The 18755-nt window shown below is 35.7% G+C and overlaps 1 protein-coding gene across 1 annotated transcript in view; it reads left to right on the top strand.

Annotated features, from left to right (window-relative positions):
* The window catches only part of RAB10 (RAB10, member RAS oncogene family), a 76162-nt gene extending 57681 nt beyond the window's left edge, over positions 1 to 18481 (top strand). The window contains exons 3-6 of the mRNA XM_059893444.1: positions 6748 to 6886; positions 10919 to 11008; positions 11366 to 11467; positions 16001 to 18481. Coding sequence (XP_059749427.1) covers positions 6748 to 6886; positions 10919 to 11008; positions 11366 to 11467; positions 16001 to 16084 — 415 coding nt within the window. The 3' untranslated portion in view covers positions 16085 to 18481. The remainder of the gene's footprint in view (positions 1 to 6747; positions 6887 to 10918; positions 11009 to 11365; positions 11468 to 16000) is intronic.
* Positions 18482 to 18755: the final 274 nt, after the last annotated feature.

Genomic DNA, 18755 nt, shown 5'->3' with positions numbered 1-18755 from the left:
TAAATACAAATGCATACATGTGCGTGTGTTTGTGTGTGTGTGTGTGGCCTCTTAGTAGTCTAACCTAATTTAAGGATGCAACATAGAAGAATTGATACCAAGTCTGTTAGATGGTTTTTCTTAAATGTCATTTTTTTGGATAGGTATTACATTACCTCCTAACTCTGCTTTTGCACACACACGCATTTTTAACACAGTAGACAGAACAATTTTTTTTTAAACCCAGATTAAGTTATTTCTTTTCGTAAAACCCTCCAGTAGACTTCCCATCTCACTCAGAGGAAAAGCTGCGATGCTTGCCGAGGCCTGTAAGATCCTACACGATCTGCACTGCCGCCCCACCACCTCTCTGATCTCCTACCAATCTGGCTTCACTCCTTCCATTCCAGTCACATTGATCTCCTTTCTATTCCTCAACCATGCATCAGGACCTTTGCACTTGTTCTTTCCCCTTCTTGGAATACCATTGCTCCCACGTATTTGTATGGCTCACTTTCTTATTCCCTTCACTTCCTCTGCCCTGTTTAAAATTTCACTTGCTTGCACCATCCCCAGCATCAGCCCCTAGTCTCTTTACTTTTTGTCTTCTTGGCACTTTTCACCCTCTGAAGAAGTGTAATTGCAGAAATTAGTATGACAGGGCTGAGATTCTCTTAAGAAAATTGAAAAGTCCAGCCAAATCTTTAACTTGGCTAAATAAAAAAACATACTACTTTTTTACAGAAATAGGCTTCAGGTTAGGATAGGCCAAGGTTTTCCTTGTGAAGCAATTTTGATTATAGCTTAAACACACACAACTATTAACTTGAGAGAGCTCTGAATACCATAGACATAGAGCATCTCTATAGAGATGGTTTTGACTTAGGACATTTTAAAAGCACAATTAAATTTTGGGTCACATATAATGATATTATTACATGTTTGCCTATTTTTATACTATAGATTCTTTGGGGTTATCTATAATAAATACAAATTAACTATAAAATTTTACTTTAGTTATCCCTACTACTTTGTAAAAAGAAACCCCAAAGATCCAGGGAGGTTAAATACCTTCAAGGTCACTCAGCTGGAAGAATTGGAACCTGACAATAAAGTTGGATCTGACTCCAGACCCATGTTCTGTGTGTGTTCTTGCATAATGCCTAGCACATGGTAGACCCGCAGTATATATTTGAATTGATGGATAAATGGATAGGTGTCAGATATATGAACATGTAATGCACACTGTGATTAAATGTAAGGAATATTAATGTATTGGTAGTTCTTTTTTTTTTTTTTAATATAATTTCTTTTTTTTTAAGCTTTGGGTTCATTTATTTATTTATTTATTTATTTATGGCTGTGTTGGGTCTTCGTTTCTGTGCGAGGGCTTTCTCTAGTTGCAGCAAGCGGGGGCCACTCTTCATCGCGGTGCGCGGGCCTCTCTTGTTGCGGAGCACAGGCTCCAGACGCGCAGGCTCAGTAGTTGTGGCACACGGGCTTAGTTGCTCCGCGGCATGTGGGATCTTCCCAGACCAGGGCTCGAACCCGTGTCCCCTGCATTGGCAGGCAGATTCTCAACCGCTGCGCCACCAGGGAAGCCCTGGTAGTTCTTTTATATTCCTTGCTACTTATATTTTTAGACATATAAGCACTATTTTTAAAAATGTACGTTTTTAAGGGTCACATAACTAAATTGGAATGCCTTGATTCTAAAATAAAATAAAGGACTGCTAGGTAAGATTCTGAAATACTGACTCATTAACAAACATTTGAGTGTTTATTCACCATGTAGATACTGTGGATTCTGCAGTGAACAAGACAGACAAATCTCTGATGGAACCTACATTTTAGAGGACAGGGGAGACAGTAAATAAATCTGTAATAAGTGCTTTGTAGAGAAGTAAAGCAAGGAGATGGAATGGAGAGAGACTGGATGACTATTTAAATTGGATGGGCAGAGAAGGCTTCTGATAAGGTGATGGTTAAAATGCAAAGATGAGGTGCCAACCATGTACAGGACTGTGGGCACAGCTAGTACAGAAGCTCTCTGGTGAGACCAAGATTGTGAATTTGGAGACATGAAAAAAATGTGGTTCTAGCTGTCAGGGAAAAGAGTGCCTCAAAATTTGGGGGGGCTGGTGAAAAGTACAAATCCTGTAATACTTTGTAAACTTCAGGGTAAGGATTTTGGGATTGGCTCTGGTTATAATGAATTGCCATTGGAATTTTTAGTTTGTTTTTTTAAGCCTAGTCATGTTTTCCGTTTGTTTACTTGTTTTGTAATGGCTTTATTGAGACATAATTCACATACCTTATAATTCACCCACTTAAAGTGTACAATTAAATAGTTTTTTAGTATATTTGCAATGTATATTCACCATGATCACAATTTTAGAACATTTTTATACTTCTGGAAAGAAACCCGTACCCTTTAGCAGCCTCTTTCCATCCTGCCCAAACCCGTCATCCAGGGTAACCACTAACCTACTTTCTGTCTCTGTAGATTTTCCTATTCTGGATATTTCATAGAAGTGGAATTATATTACAATATGTGATCTTTTGTGTCTGATTTCTTTCACTGAACATAATGTTATCAGGGTTCACCCATGTTGTAGCATATATCAGTACTTCGTTCCTTTTTATGGCTGAATAATATTCCATTGTGTGGATATACTACATTTTATTTACCCATTCATTAGTTGATGAACATTTAGGTTGTTTCTACTTTTTGACTGTTATGAATAATGTTGTTATGAACATTCTTTTATAAGTTTTTGGGTGGGCATATGTTTTCATTTCTCTTGGTAATATACCTAGGAGTGGAATTGCTGGATCATTTGGTAGCTGTATGTTTAACATTTTGAGGAACTGCCAGACTGTTTTCCAAAGTGGTTGCATCATTTTGCATTCCCACCAACGTTAGAGGGTTCCAATTTATCTACATGCTCACCAACATGTGTTATTGTTTGGTTTTTTGATTATACCCATCTAGTGCCTGTGAAGGGGTTTTAATTTGCAACTTCCTAATGATGTTGAATATCCTTTCATGTGCTTATTGGGCATTTGTATATCTTCTTTGGATAAAAATCATTTATCCTTTATTGAGTTGTAAGAGTTCTTTATATATTCTGCATGTACAAGTTCCTTATCAATATATGATCTACAAATATTTTCTTCCATTTTGCAGGTTTTCTTTCCACTTTCTTGATGGTGTCCATTGAAGCACAAAACTTTTTAATTTTGATGAAGTCCAGTTTATTTTTTTTTTCCATTGCTTGTGATTTTGGTACAGCATGTTTAAGAAACAGTTGCCAAATCTAAAATCATGAAGCTGTTCTCCTATGTTTTCTTGTAAGAGTATCATAGTTTTAGCTCTTAACATTTAGGTCTTAGATCTGTTTTGCATTAATTTTTATATACGGTATGAGGTGGGGTCCAACCTCATTTTTTTGCATAAAGATAGCCAGTTGTTTCAGCTCCATTTTTTCCCCATTGAAGCTTTTGGAAATTTTAAGCAGCAAAATGATATGATCACACATATATTTAAAGATCACTCTGCTATTGTGTAGAGAATGTCAGCTCCTACTTCTCTAAATGTTAGAATGCCAACAAAAGATACTGAGAATTGAGCAGAAACATGGTTTCTGAAAAGTCATGAGAATAGAATGTTTCAAGAGAAGGTGGTCAACTGTGTAGAATCCTACTGAATGATTACTGTATATGTAAGGGAACTAAATACTGGATTTGGCCATCAGACTTTTTGAACAAGAACAGTCTTGGTAGAGTAGTAGTAATAGCAGTTGGATTAGAATTGGTTGAGGAATGAATTTGGAGAGACAGAAACTAGAGATAACTCTTCAAAGAAGATTGCCAGGAAGATTTTTTTTTGTCAGTGTAGACAAGCTTGTCCTAAAATGTGTATGAAAAGGCTAGAATAGCTAAAACAACTCTGATAGAAAAAGAAGTTAGAGGAATCAGTCTACCTGATTTTAAGAATTTATTTAGCTAAAGTAATCAAGACAGTACAGTATTGGGGGAGGCACAGATAGATACACAGATCATTGTAACAGAATAAAAAACCCAGAAATAGATTGAACCATGGCCTACTGGTTTTTGCCAAAGGTGAAAAGCAATTCAATGAAGAAAGGATATTTCCTTAACGTTTTCAACAAATGGTGCTAGAGCAGTTGGGCATCCATGAGTAAAAAGGTGAACCTCTACTCAAAATTCACACATTGTACCAAAATTAATTCAAACTGTGTCATCAGTTTAAATGTAAAATGTAAAACCATGAGACTTTGAGAAGAAAACATAGGAGAAAATCTTTGGGACCTAAGATTAGGTGAAGAGTAGATATAACACTAAACCACAATCCATAGAAGATTTTAAAAATTAATAAATTGGATTTCAACAAAATTAAAAATATTTGCTCTACAAAAGACCCTGTCAAAAGAATGAAAAAACTAGTTACAGACTTGGAGAAAATATTCCCAAACCACATAACCTGACAGAGGACTTATATGTAAAAAGAACTCTCGACACTCAATAGTTTTAAAAAAAAGGGGCGGGGGGGAACCATCCAATTAGAAAATAGGCAAAAGAGGGACTTCCCTGGCGGTCCACTGGTTAGGACTCTGTGCTTCCACTGCAGGGGGCACAGGTTTGATCCCTGGTTGGGGAACTAGGATCCTGCATGCTGCACTGTGCAGCTAAAAAAAAAAAAAAGAAAGAAAATAGGCAAAAGACACAAATAGACATTTCACCAGAGAGGATATATGGATTGCAGATAACTGCATGAAAAAGTGTATAACATCATTAGCCATAGAGAAATACAAATTAAAATGATGATGAGATATCACTGCGTGCCCTATTAGTACAACTAAAATAAAATATAGTGAGAACACCAAATGCTGATGAGGATGCAAAGAAACTGGGTCTCTCATACAGTGCTAGTGGGAATGTATTAAAGTAGTATAGCCACTCTAGAAAAGTCTGGCAGTTTCTTATAAAGTTAAACATATACTTACCATCTGACTCAGCAGTAACATTCCTGGGTGTTCATCCCAGAGAAATGAAAACTTATGTACACACAGAAACTTGTACACGAATGTTCATAGCAACTTTATTTGTAATAGCCAAAAACTAAAAACAACCCAAATATCCTTACACAGGTGAGTGATTAAACAAACTGTGATGAGTCCATTCAGTGGAATACTACCCAGCAATAAAATGAAACGGACTAGTATTACATGCAACAACTTGGGTAGATCTCAAGGGCATTAAGCTGGAAAAAGTGAAAACAACCGTTTCAAAAGGTTGCATTATGCATGATTCCATTTATATAACATTCTGGAAATGGCAAAAGTAGAGAAATGGAAAACAGACTATTAGCCAGGGTGTAGGGACTATAGGAGGTAGAGGAGTGAGTGATACAACAGTTTTTTGCCTTTTTTGTGGCAGTGACTACACAAATCTATACATGTGATAAAATTGCAGAGAACAGTACTCTAATAATGTCTGTAGATTGTACCAGTGTCAATTTCTTTTTGTACTATGATGTAAGATGTTACCATTGGGAAAAACTGGGTAAAGGGTACACAGGACCTCTTTGTACTGTTTTCGAAATTTCCTGTGAGGGTATAGTTATTTTAAAACAAAAGTTTTAAAAAGAAGTTTCCTGGGAAGGGGAACAGAGAAATGCAGTGTTAGTTGGAGGGATGTGGGGTTGAGAGTGGGGTTTTTGGTTTGTTTGAATTTTGCTTTTTTTAGAAAAGATAGGGGAGGGACTTCCCTGGTGGCGCAGTGGTTAAGAATCCGCCTGCCAATGCAGGGGACTCGAGTTTGAGCTCTGGTCCGGGAAGATCCCACATGCTGCGGAGCAACTGGGCCCGTGTGCCACAACTACTGAGCCTGTGTTCTAGAGCCCGCAAGCCACAACTACTGAGCCCGTGTGCCACAGCTGCTGAAGCCCACACGCCTAGAGCCCGTGCTCTACAACAAGAGAAGCCACCGCAATGAGAAGCCCCCACACCACAACAAAGCGTAGCCCCCGCTCGCCGCAACTAGAGAAAGCCCGCGCGCAGCAACAAAGACCCAACGCAGCCAAAAATAAATAAATTTTTTTTAAAAAAGGGGGAGACTTAAATATGTATATATGCTAATTATAATGATCCATAAAAAGAAATTGGTGATGCAAATGAGGGAAAAATTACAGAGGCAAAATATCTTAAATCTTTGGCTTGAAAGCATTGAAAAATACTACTATTTACGTATTTCTGTCCTGTTATTTATAAATGAGGTTATCTTTACAACTTTTTGTAAATGATTCTAAAGATAAATGTGGCTATACTATGGTGTAGTCCTTTAATGTTCTAAAAATTCCACAAGCTTTTGTATTACATTATGGAACTAGATCACTAAATAAATGGAATTTCAAGAGTTTTTATCACACTTGCTGGTATTCGTCTTTAAATAACTTTAAAAAGAATTTTATGTCACTTTGTACTGTTTTCCCTTTCAGATTTTCATCCAGTATTGGTAGGTTGTTAATTTCCTTAGACTAAAAAGTATTTGCACATATATATGTTTACGAATAACCTTAATTGTTTACTATTTAAGAATTAAATGATTGGTGGTTCTATTTTGTTTTGTGTCATATAGTGGATTTTAATCTCTATTTTACCAAACTGTTCTACTGTTTTGCCCTTTATCTAGAACTTAGTAATATCAAAATGCTCAGTGCAAATTATTGGCTGTTTATTTCAGGGATACGGCAGGCCAGGAGCGATTTCACACCATCACAACCTCCTACTACAGAGGAGCAATGGGTATCATGCTAGTATATGACATCACCAATGGTAAAAGTTTTGAAAACATCAGCAAATGGCTTAGAAACATAGATGAGGTAAGACCTAGAAATTGTGTAAACCCTACATAAACACACATTTGTGTGCTTGGTTAAGAAGAATAAATATTCCAGTTGATCTTACAGTGTTTGCTATCATTACTATTGAATATTTCTACTTATTTATAGGGTAATGTTATTTTTTGCTTACCTTTTTCTTAAAATTTTGGGCAGATCTGTTTTGAACCCCATCCAAGGCAATTACCAGATTACCCAGAAACTCTATACAGCCATCTTGTAAGATGGCCCCAAATAGAAGCTAACAGTGGTTTTACACACCTGTCTAAATGAATTCTTTTTTGGGGAATTTTTATTGAGTGAATGAATTACATTTTCAATAGTAATTTTAAAAACATATTTTTGGGAATTCCCTGGTGGTCCATGGGTTAGGACTTGGCACTTTCACTGCTGTGGCCCAGGTTCAATCCCTGGTCAGGGAACTAAGGTCCCACAAGCCGTGTGGCATGCCAAAAATAAATAATAAATAAATAAAAATGTATTTTTAACTTATGGAAATACCGTATCACTTCTAGACATTTTGAAAGATACAGAGTACTAATACAGTAAAATGCTAACCAAGAAAATAGTGCCATATCATTGCACGTGAAGATGTCAGTTTTTATAAGGTAGTGTGTCAAAGCATGTCTGTTTCTGTGCTGCAGCATAGGTAGCTTCTTGTTGGAATTATTTTTCATGTCTTATTGCTACCTTCTATGCTTTGAATTTCATTAAGACTAACTCTTGGGAATTCCCTGGCCGTCCAGTGGTTAGGACTCTGCACTTCTACTGCAAAGGGCCCAGGTTTGATCCCTGGTCGGGGAACTAAGATCCTGCAAGCTGTGTGGCATGGCCAAAAATAAAAAACCTCTTTAAAGCAACTTTTGGCTGGAAACACAAAGACCAAGTCTTAAGCCAGTATTAGACCCAAGATAATAATATCTTCAATGGTAGCAATCCTAAGGGCTTATTACTAACTTTTCCGTTGCTACAAGAAGTCTGTTAGTATTTAATAATCTGTTAATGACACAGATTTTGAAACCAAAAACAAAGCCTCCATTTTAAAATTTCCTTAGCCTTTATTTTATTGTTCGGCCAAGTAGCATGTGTAATAAGAGCAATTTATATGGAGAGACTATGCAATGTTCCAGCAGCAACCGATTTTCCAATTCTGTGACATCAACTGGATGTCCTACAATTCAATCCTGTTCTGACACTAACTACTCAGTGTCAGACTCCACAGGTTTAAGGACTCAGTCCCACAAGACTGCTCTTCCTTCAAATGCAAGTCCTGGGTCCCCCAGGCTACCTGCACTTCTGTGTGACTTGGCTACAAATTTGGAGGTTCCCATGACCCACTTGGGGGTTCAGTAATTTGCTAAAATGACTCACGGAACTCAGGAAAGAGCTATACTTACAACTGTATTATAAAGGACACAACTCTGGAACTGCTAAATGGAAGAGATGCATAGACAGTGTATGGGGTTTGGAGAATGCAGAGCTTCTAGGCTGTCTCTGGACATGTAACCCTCTTGGCACCTTGATGTGTTCACCAACCCAGAAGATACCCTAACTTCATTGTTTCCAAGTTTTAATGGGGGCCTCGTTACATAGTCATGATAATTAAATCATTGACCTCTGGTGATTGACCCTAATCTCTAGCCCCCTTCACCTCATGGCGGGTGGGGGTTAAAAGTCTCAACCCTCAGTGTTTGGTTCCTCTGGTGACCAGCCTCCATTGTGAAACTCTGTAGAGGCCCTGGCCAGAGTCCTTTATTAGCATAAATTTAGGTAAACAGAAAGAGGCTTGTTATGAATAACAAAAGACATCCTGTCACTCAGGAAATTAGGAGCACTGTGCCAGGAATAGAAACAAAGACCAAAAATATGTTTTTTATTATACCACAGGCTCATACATTTAACTTGGTAGGCTGGATGGCTTAAGTTTCCCAGCATGAGAACTAACATACGTAAAACCCAGCCATTAAAAAAAAAATGTTTTTCTGATATATAAGAGATTGACTTTGTCTAATTTTTAATGTGTTGTAGAAATTTAAACTTTAACAGCTGAATTGATCCAGCAGCATTTAAGAAAAGATTACATATCATGGTCAAGAGAAATTTACCTAGGAATGCAAAATATGAAATAATGTAATACACCGTATTAATAAAAGACAAAAACCATATGATCTTGTCAACAGACACACACAAAAAAACCCATTTGACAAAATCTAAAAGACATATGTGAAAATCCCACAGAAAACATCATCCTTTCCCCTACAGTCAAGAACATGATTAGGATGCCTGCTCTGGCCACTACTGTTTAACATTGTACTAGAGGTTCTAGCCAGGGCATTTAGGCAAAGAAAAAAAAGAGCACCCAGATTGGAATGTAAAACTATATTTGTATATGGTGTGATCTTGTATATAGAAAATCCTAAGGAATCCACACACTTCCACCAAAAAATAAAACTATTAGAACTAATAAACAAGTTCAGTACGGTTGTAGGAAGCAAGATTAGTATACAAAAATCAGTTGTATTTATATACATTAGCAGCAAATAATCAAAAATTGAAATTAAGAATATAATTTTATTTATAATAGCATCAAAAAGAAAAAAATAAGAAAAATTTAACCAAAGAAGCACAAGCCTTTGAAAACCATAAAATGTTGTTAAAAGAAACTAAAGAATATCTAAATAATTGGAAAGACATCCCATGTCCATGAATTGGAAGATTCCATATTGTTAAAATGGCAGTACTACCCAAAGTGTTCTGCAGATGTAGTGAAATCCCTATCAAAATCCCAGCTGCTTCTTTTGGATAGGGGCGGGGGTTGACAGGCTGATTCTAAAATTCATATGGAAATTCAGGGTACCCAGAATAGCCAAACAGTCTTGAAATAGGCAGTGACGTTTAAGCTGAGACCTGAAGAGATGAGTAGAAGGTATCCAGATAAGGATGGGGCTGGTGGAAATAATATGATGGATTCAAATTTAAGACAAACCAAGTCTCATAAATTACTTTTGGTGTCCAGAGAACATAATTGTGTTGCTGCAGGGATATTTCAGAGAAAGGTGCATTGGGCCAAAGATAGACAATTTGAGATATTTTCCCCATCCCATGGGTTGCTTTTTCATTCTGCTGATAGTGATCTTTGACACACAGAAGTTTTTAATTTTGATGAAGTACAGTTTATCTGTTTTTTCTTTTTTGTTGCTTATGCTTTTGGTGTCATATCTGAGAAATCATTGCCAATTCCAAGGTCATAAAACTTTTTCCTTATGTTTTTTTCTAAGAGTTTAATAGATTTAGGTCTTCTATTTAGGTCTTTGATCCAATTTTGAGTATGGTGTTGTAAGTTAAAGATCCAGCTTCATTCTTTTGCATGTTGATATCTGGTATTCCCTACACCATTTGTCGAGAAGACTGTCTTTTCCCCCATTGGATGGTCTTGGCACTCTTGTTGAAAATCATTTGATGGTGTACACAAGAGTTTATTTCGGGTATCTCTATTCTGTTCTTCTTGTCCATGTCTGTCCTTATGCCAGGAGCACACTGTTTTGATTACTGTAGCTTTGTAGTAAGTTTTGAAATCAGGAAGTTAAGTGTGAATCTTCCAACTTTGTACTTCTCTTCAAGATTGTTTTGGCTATTCAGGGTCCCTTGATATTCCACATGAATTTTAGAGATGGATTTTCCTATTTGTGCAGAAGATGTCATTAGGATTTCAGTGGAGCAACATTTGTTTTTAACTGATTTTTGTGCATGGAATCCCCTAGCAATGTGACTTTTTGAGACTCTAAGGGCTCTATAGAATTTTAAACTAAGGTTTCTTATAGGGTAATACACATTATCTAAAATCATGATCCAGCTTGGATTTAGACTATGTGTAAGAAATTACAGTTTCAGATCTTTTGCATATGTCCTCTCTTGTTGAGAATGTTTCTAGAAACCAGACAGCCTCCTATAAAGTCATTTTTATTAAGCCATAATTCATGGTAGTGTGTAAATTAAAATTTTATTTCATTTTAGCATGCCAATGAAGATGTGGAAAGAATGTTACTAGGAAACAAGTGTGATATGGATGATAAAAGAGTTGTACCTAAAGGAAAAGGAGAACAGGTAAAAAGCTCTGAATGAGACTAATATGCTGCCCTTTTCTTTGTGAAGATGGTGTTGCATTTGATTGTTTTTACATTAGTGGTAGTGGAGTGCACTTGAGCTATTCGCATCCTTTTAAAAATGCTATTGGAAATAGCTTATCATTTGAGTGAATTTTTGTTTGTTTGTTTGTTTGTTTGTTTTTTAAGGAGCTTGACCATTTGAGTCTTGACCCATTGAAATAATCTGTTCATTTTAGATAACCTAGTTGAGACTACTACCTTTAGAATAGTATTACTATTTCCTTTAGGATGCTAAAGTCATCAATTGGTAACCTATACTTGATAATTTTATGATGATATTTTGCTTCTATTTTAGATTGCAAGAGAGCATGGTATTAGATTTTTTGAGACTAGTGCAAAAGCAAATATAAACATCGAAAAGGCGTTCCTCACATTAGCTGAAGATATCCTTCGAAAGGTAAATTTCTTTTTTCTTTTTCTTCTCTTTTCTTTTTTTTTTTTTTTTTTTTTACTGCTAAGGTGCCTGGTGTCACATTTGAACATTTCATGTTTTCTAAAGTACTAGACTTACATACAGAAATTGGGTTTGGGTGGTATTGTTTCTAAACTTTTACCCATCACCAATATATAATCCTCCAAAGTAAAGAAAGGAGCTGGAAGGAACAGGCAGCCATCTAGAAATCTCTAGGATTTAGTCAGTGGTAACAGTTGATATTCTGAGCTCCAGTACTCAGTCTCTAGCCTAATTTCATGCTCCTTTTTCCAACTTTTTGTCTGGTCCATGGTGTTATGGTTCTTCTGTTTCATTTCTCTTATATATCCTTTGCATTCCCATAGATAAAAAATTTAAGATAAGAGGTGAATCTATGATGCAGTTATTGCTACAAAATCACTATTCTTCTATACAGTCATTTCTCAGACGTGCCAGTGAAGGGCATGTATATACTATATACTGAATAAATAGAGTAAGTCTGCCCCCAAATTTCATTTACCCAATCATTTCAACCTGTAAGGTAAAAAAAAAAAAAAAAAAAAAAAGCTGAAAATTGATCTCGGGGAATTTTACCTCGAGGTTAGTTTCTGGGTTTAATTTGTGAATCCCAAAATTTGCCAGTACAAGTAACATGTAGCAAAATTGGGAAATCTGATTTTCATATTTTTCCCTCAAATGACTAGATAAAATACACAGTTATGAATTAAGATTATGAGTCCTGAATTCTCTATTCAGTCTTAATGGTATATTTAAACGCAAATAAAATAGAGAAAATCTGACACAATCCTGAAGGAGAAGCAAGTATTGTATAAGAGAAAATTTAATTGCTTCTAGTAACCCTTCTGTTTTTATACTTGAGATATCAGTATTTTTCCCCCCAAAAAAACCCCTCAAATTTCATACACACACACACATATAAATCTAAGCTGTAATAGAGGTGGTATTATCAAGTGTAAATCTAATGAAATTTCTGAGGAACCAAGCAACTTAATTTTTTTGAGGGGAGAGCTATCTGTTTACTATAGTGTTCAAACTAGAAAAAACAGTTATCACTCATTAATGTTTAGAGTAACTACAAAAGTTGTGCCTGTCCACATCTGCCGACATCCTGCATATCATATCTGATATCTATAATGTATTGATATATTGAGTAATAAAAAGCAAGTTAGGATATAACTTGTGTGGTAAATGATCTTTTAAAAATTATATATGATACCAAAAACACATGTACACATACACACACACACATTTGGTTATGCTTAGCAAATAAGGATCTGGAAGGATATATACCAGACTCTAAGTAGTGAGTACTCTAGTGTGATGGTGGGAAGGGGAAGGGGATACAGGACAGAATCACTTTTACCTCATGTACAGTTTTGTTTTGAAATTTTAACTTGCTTCTTTTTAAAGTTATAAAAACAATTAAAAAAATATTTGTACACAACTGGATATAGGTAAAAACCCATTAGAATTCCTTGAGGAAATATATTTTTATTTTAAAATATTCCTGTAAGAAACAAAAATTAAAGTAGAACAGAAAAATACTAGGTAGACTACGAAAAAACATTTGTATTTTTAATTAAATGAAAGGAATAACAGAAAAATACTTTAATTAGTGGAAAGTATAATATTTTGTATTTCTGAGATTGGTGGGTTACAGTGAAAAATTATTTCAATACTTATAGGAATTATCACAAAAGTTACTGAAATACCCGTGTTCTCTGTGTTTTTTCTCTTTCTGGAAATTTGGTCTTCTCCATTGTTTCTGACTTCTTTCTGTATTATATCCCTTGATCTTCTTCCAGATCTTTGCATTTCAAAAAAATAGTGCTATATAGGCATATAATTTGTGTGTCAGTGAGGTAGATCTTCCTTATCATATTAAAGGTTAAAAGGTATGGATGCACCAATAAATAAAGATCTCAGTCTAGAGTCTTCCCCAGGTAGGCAGGCCCAATTGTGAGGCAGCATTTTTTTCCCCATACACATACATGCACTTTTCAGTGTGATAAAGTTATGAGTTAAAACATCAAATGTAAACTTGCTTTAAAAGATGTAAAATACAGTAGTGATTCCTGACTAGCAACCTTCTGTGCAGTGCTTTTTCTCGTGAGTTGATAAAAGAAAAAATAACTTTAGAATGAAAGCAATTTAAAACATTTAAAACTTAATTATTTGAATAGATAATTCATTCCCATGATTCAGACATTTAAAATAAAAAGAGTAAACATACAGAGAAGTTTCTCACTATATTCCCCCAACTCCTCATCCCTCCCCCATGGGTAACCAATAATTAATTTCTTAGTTACTAATATATGAGTAAATATGAATATATATACATTTTATTCCCATCCTTCCTCCGCCCCCCCCCCCTTTTTTTTAAAAAAAAAAAACAGGTAAGGCAACATGCTCTGCACTGCTTGGCACGTAATATAAGTAAAATAGTTCCATTTTTTAAATAACTGAGTGCTACTCCTTTGAGTATTATAATTAAACAGGTTTCCCAATGAGGGACATTTAGGTGATTTTCAGCCTTATTATCTCATAAATTGTGTTGTAGTGAATAATCTTTATATTATTTTACACATGTGCAAGTATATTTGAAGGACAGATTCCCAGAAGTGGCCAAAGAGCATATAGTACATTTATAATTCTGATACATGCTTGCCACCTTCTGCCTGAGGGCTGTACCCTTTTATACTCCTGCCAGCAGTATATGAGAATGTCTGTTTACTCAAACTCTTGGCCAACATAGTGAATTATAAGACTTTCAGATGTTTTCCAACCTGACAGGTAAAAAACACAGATTTAATTTGCAGCTCTCTTATGAATAAGATGAGCACTTTTAAAGATATGTTTAAGAAGCACCTTTGTGTTTCCCTTTTCTGTAAACTTTTTTGTTTATTCTTTTGCCCACTTTTGCTATTTAGTTATTGGCCCTTTTTTTTGAGAGTCTGTTTCAAGGGTCTAAGTTAAATTGTGCAAGCACAGACTGTGAGTGATATGTAACTGAATAAATGTAGTGACCTCCCTGGCTATAAGCACCCATATATCTTTAACTGACCCACACCCAGGAGTCCCAGAGAAAGAGTACTGCCTATGCAACTTTTCTTGCTGTGGCCAGGTGCTGAGCTGCCTATTTCTCTTCTGTGCATTTTTCACAAAGACCTTTTTAATGCAAAACTTGCATCTTTAACATACAGTGAAAAGAAGAATTCCGTAAGGCAGTGAGAGTAGGTGGGTTAGCTCAAAGTGCAAGTAGAAATTTCACCTCAGTATGAATTCAGCAGGCCTCTCTTGGGCTATGTGAGTTTTAGAAATTATTTTAATTTTTTCCCCTTGAGCTACCTTAACTTTATATTGTTTCCATGAGAAAATAAGTTCCCACTTATATCCTAGCTTTTAAAATTCCATTCATGATGAACACTGTTACACACACAACAGCATGGATAAATCACACAGGATAAATTGCACAGGCTGATACTGAGTAAAAGGAAAAAGAAATCAGATACAAAAGAATACATAAAATATGGTTCCATGTATATGAAGGTCAAAAACAGAAAAAACTAATCTATGGTGGTAGAAATCAGAGTATTGGTTACCTTTAGGAGGATAGTACTGACTGGAAAGGGACACAAGGGAGCCTTCTGGGGGCATATTATGTTCTATATTTTGATCTGGTGGTTTCACAGCATATATTAAAAATCCATCAAGCACAGTTAAGATTTGTATACTTTACTGTAGGTATGCTATCCCTAAAATAAATTCTGCTTTCATACATATAGGCTATCCACTTAAAATAGTATATTCTTCTGATTATACAAGTAATATTTAGGGTGTTGGGGGAATACAGGATTATACAAAGAGGAAAATAAAATAATTCATAAACCCACCACCTAAGGGTTACTACTATTAACATTTTGGTGTCTCTCATTTTGATTTTTTTCTGTATCCATTTTTAACATGAATAATACAACTTTGCATTCTGCCCCACCCTATTTCCTCCACTTAATGTTAGTGTATCATAGTTAAAATTGCCTTTTTAAAGCAATGCTATGGAAATACAAGCTCCAATCTCAAAAGGCAAGTAAAACTAAACAGAAAAGTGCTGTTTCACTACTCTGAAGTTAGACATGATCCATCATTGGTTTTATACATATGCTTGATGATGCTTTTTAAGTACTAAATACTCAGGGGTCAGGCCAGGAGATAACATACCTCTCTTCACAAGAGTTAGGGCAGAGAAGGTTGCAGAAGTTCTACAAAGGAAAGCCAGGAGGCCTCAAGACATTTCACAACTTTGAAGAAAAAGGCAAAATGAAGATCAAAAACAAAACTTCCATTTCTTTACTTTGCATGGGAGGGAAAACCTATCTCATGTGACTGTAATTGCACTGTGTTACTTAAATTAACATTTATGAGAATATTGCTGTTAAATCTTGATGTATCCATGGCAGTGTTTTTTCACGGGTTGCTTTCCTTGTGTGTTTGTTCCAGACCCCTGTAAAAGAGCCCAACAGTGAAAACGTAGATATCAGCAGTGGAGGAGGCGTGACAGGCTGGAAGAGCAAATGTTGCTGAACGCTCTCCTGCTCCATCAGTTACCATCCACCACCCTGTTTTCTCTTCCTGCTGCAAAATAAACCACTCTGTCCATTTTTAACTCTTCAACAGATATTTTTGTTCCTCATCTTTTAACTCCTAGTCCACCTGTTTTATTTGTTCTTTCATCTGTGACTGCTTGCTGACTTTATAATTTTCTTCAAACAAAAATATGTATAGAAAAATCATGTCTGTGAGTTCATTTTTAAATGTACTTGCTCAGCTCACCACTGCATTTCAGTTGTATTATAGTCCAGTTCTTATCAACATTAAAACCTATAGCAATCATTTCAACTCTATTCTGCAAATTGTATAAGAATAAAAGTTAGAATTAACAATTTTATTTTGTACAACAGTGGAATTTTCTGTCATGGATAATGTGCTTGAGTCCCTATAATCTATAGACATGTGATAGCAAAAGAAACAAAAGCCAGGAAAACACTCATTTTCGCCTTGGATATGTAAATGGGGTTAATTTTGTCCTGTGCCTTATGTGGAAAGGAACTTCTTTGGTTTTTCCTTTTTTTGTTTTGGTGGAAGCATGTGCAGGAGACATATCATCGAAACATAAAGCATTAAAATGTTTGTGGTTTGCTTGGCTCTAATTTTCAAAGTAGTTAATTGAGGACAAAGGATAATGCAGAAATGATAGCTTTGGTTTGCGGCGTCTCATTTTAAGTGGCCTTGATATTTAAAACTATTCCTGCCACCGGTTCTTTTCCTTGGCCACTTTTTCCTTGTGTCTCTTCCTGCATGCTGCTTTATTTGCTTCTCCCCCACCACCCTGTGGTATGAGTTATTTAAAAATGAAAGGGGTAAACTAGCAGGTTTGTCAAGTTTAACATAAAGCACTGATTTAACTTGCTAAGTAAACTGAAAGATAAATTCTAACTGCCTGTTATCAAATGTCAGTTAACTGTGTCCTCCCCTCATTTTCTCTCTCCCCTAAAGCTTCTGTCCCAGATTCCTTCATTTGCTGTTCGACTTCATGTTCCTCTTCTCTTTCCCTCTTTGTTCCCTTCCTGTCTCTCCATTGAGTTTATGAAATGGAAGAGTTAATTGCATGCACTAGTGTTTGGAGGGTGTTGTGGTTTGTCTTTCTAATTAGGTGTATAGCCTATTCACTTTCCTAGAATAAACCTCTTAACCTAAATTTGAATAGTCTCCATTTTGGCAACTCCTCTAGCAGTTTGGTAGCCCAGTCAAGGTTGTTTCAAAAAGGTGGGAAGGAGGAGTGAAATTTATTAACATGTTTGCCAAATATATTGAGATTTGGCCTTTGAAGAACATTTTTTCAGTGTTAAGTTGTCTTTACCTTAAGATTTAGAAGTACGTTAGAATATTATTAATTTTAAGTCCTATCTTCACATCCCTTTGGAAAACTTGTATTACCATGGATTTGGAAAAAGGACAACAGAGGCTTTTCATGTGAAGATAAGATACTCTAGCTCTCTCTCACCCTGTCATTTTTTCACTTCATTTTTCTAGTTTTGCTTCATTGCTTATCATTAGGATAGGGTAAGTTAAGTTTGCTATGCTGCTGGCATCCTAAGATGATACCTTTGTTGAAATAATTGTGAATAGCATGATTCATTTCTAGCAGAGGCTGAGTTTAGGACAGCAGCTTCCATTGAAAAGTCTTTTTGTGTCGTGGATAGCATTTTAATGACCTCTTGGCTCACATAAACAACATAGGGACGTATCTGCTATGAACATCCATGAATTTTCAGATAGTGCCCTAAAAGTGATTTTATATGCCTCACTGGTGGTTGTTGTTAGGTTTTTTCCCTCACTTGACTTTATCATTGTTTACTACTAGTAAAAGCAGCATTGCCAAATAATCCTTAATTTTCCATTAAAAATAATAATGAAATGATGTTAAGCTTCTCAAAAAGTTTTAGGTTAAACCTACTGTTGTTAGATTAATTTTAATGTGTTTGTTGCTTTCTTTTATTTGGAATGTGGCAGTAGCTTTTTTTATTTTTAACCCTCTTTAATCCTTATTCAGTTCAGTGACTTAAGGTTTGAGAGCTAAACACTGGGATTTTTGGGTAACAGACTGACAGTTTTGTTGTTTGCATACTTATAATTGGCATTGTACATAGAAAGGATATGGCTACCTTTTGTTAAATCTGCACTTTCTAAATATCAAAAAAAAGGGAAATGGAGTATAAATCAATTTTTGTATAACCTGTTTGAAACATGAGTTTTATTTGCTTAATAATAGGGCTTTGCCCCCTTTTCTGTAAGTCTCTTGGGATCCTGTGTAGAAGCCGTTCTCATTCAACACCAAACAGTTAAGTCCATTCTCTGGTACTAGCTACAAATTCGGTTTCATATTCTACTTAACAATTTAAATAAACTGAAATATTTCTAGATGGTCTACTTCTGTTCGTATAAAAACAAAACTTGATTTCCAACTGCGTGGCTTGGTTTTCATTTATTTATGGAGTTTAAGATGGAGGATTCCTTCTGGAAATAGTGCAGAATAGCAAACTGGGTATTAGAGGAGCAGAAATAGAATAACTTTTTCAACTAGGGAATGCTGGGAAGGCAATTTCAAGGGCTATCATTGGAAGAAACTGCATTTTAAACGCAGAGTCATCCTGGCATCAAGTGCACAACCATAGTCCCTCCCCAGCTAACACTT

The sequence above is a fragment of the Balaenoptera ricei genome, chromosome 13 (genome assembly GCF_028023285.1).
Source record: "Balaenoptera ricei isolate mBalRic1 chromosome 13, mBalRic1.hap2, whole genome shotgun sequence".
Taxonomy (NCBI): Eukaryota; Metazoa; Chordata; class Mammalia; order Artiodactyla; family Balaenopteridae; genus Balaenoptera; species Balaenoptera ricei.
This window is presented reverse-complemented; position numbering and strand designations above follow the sequence as displayed.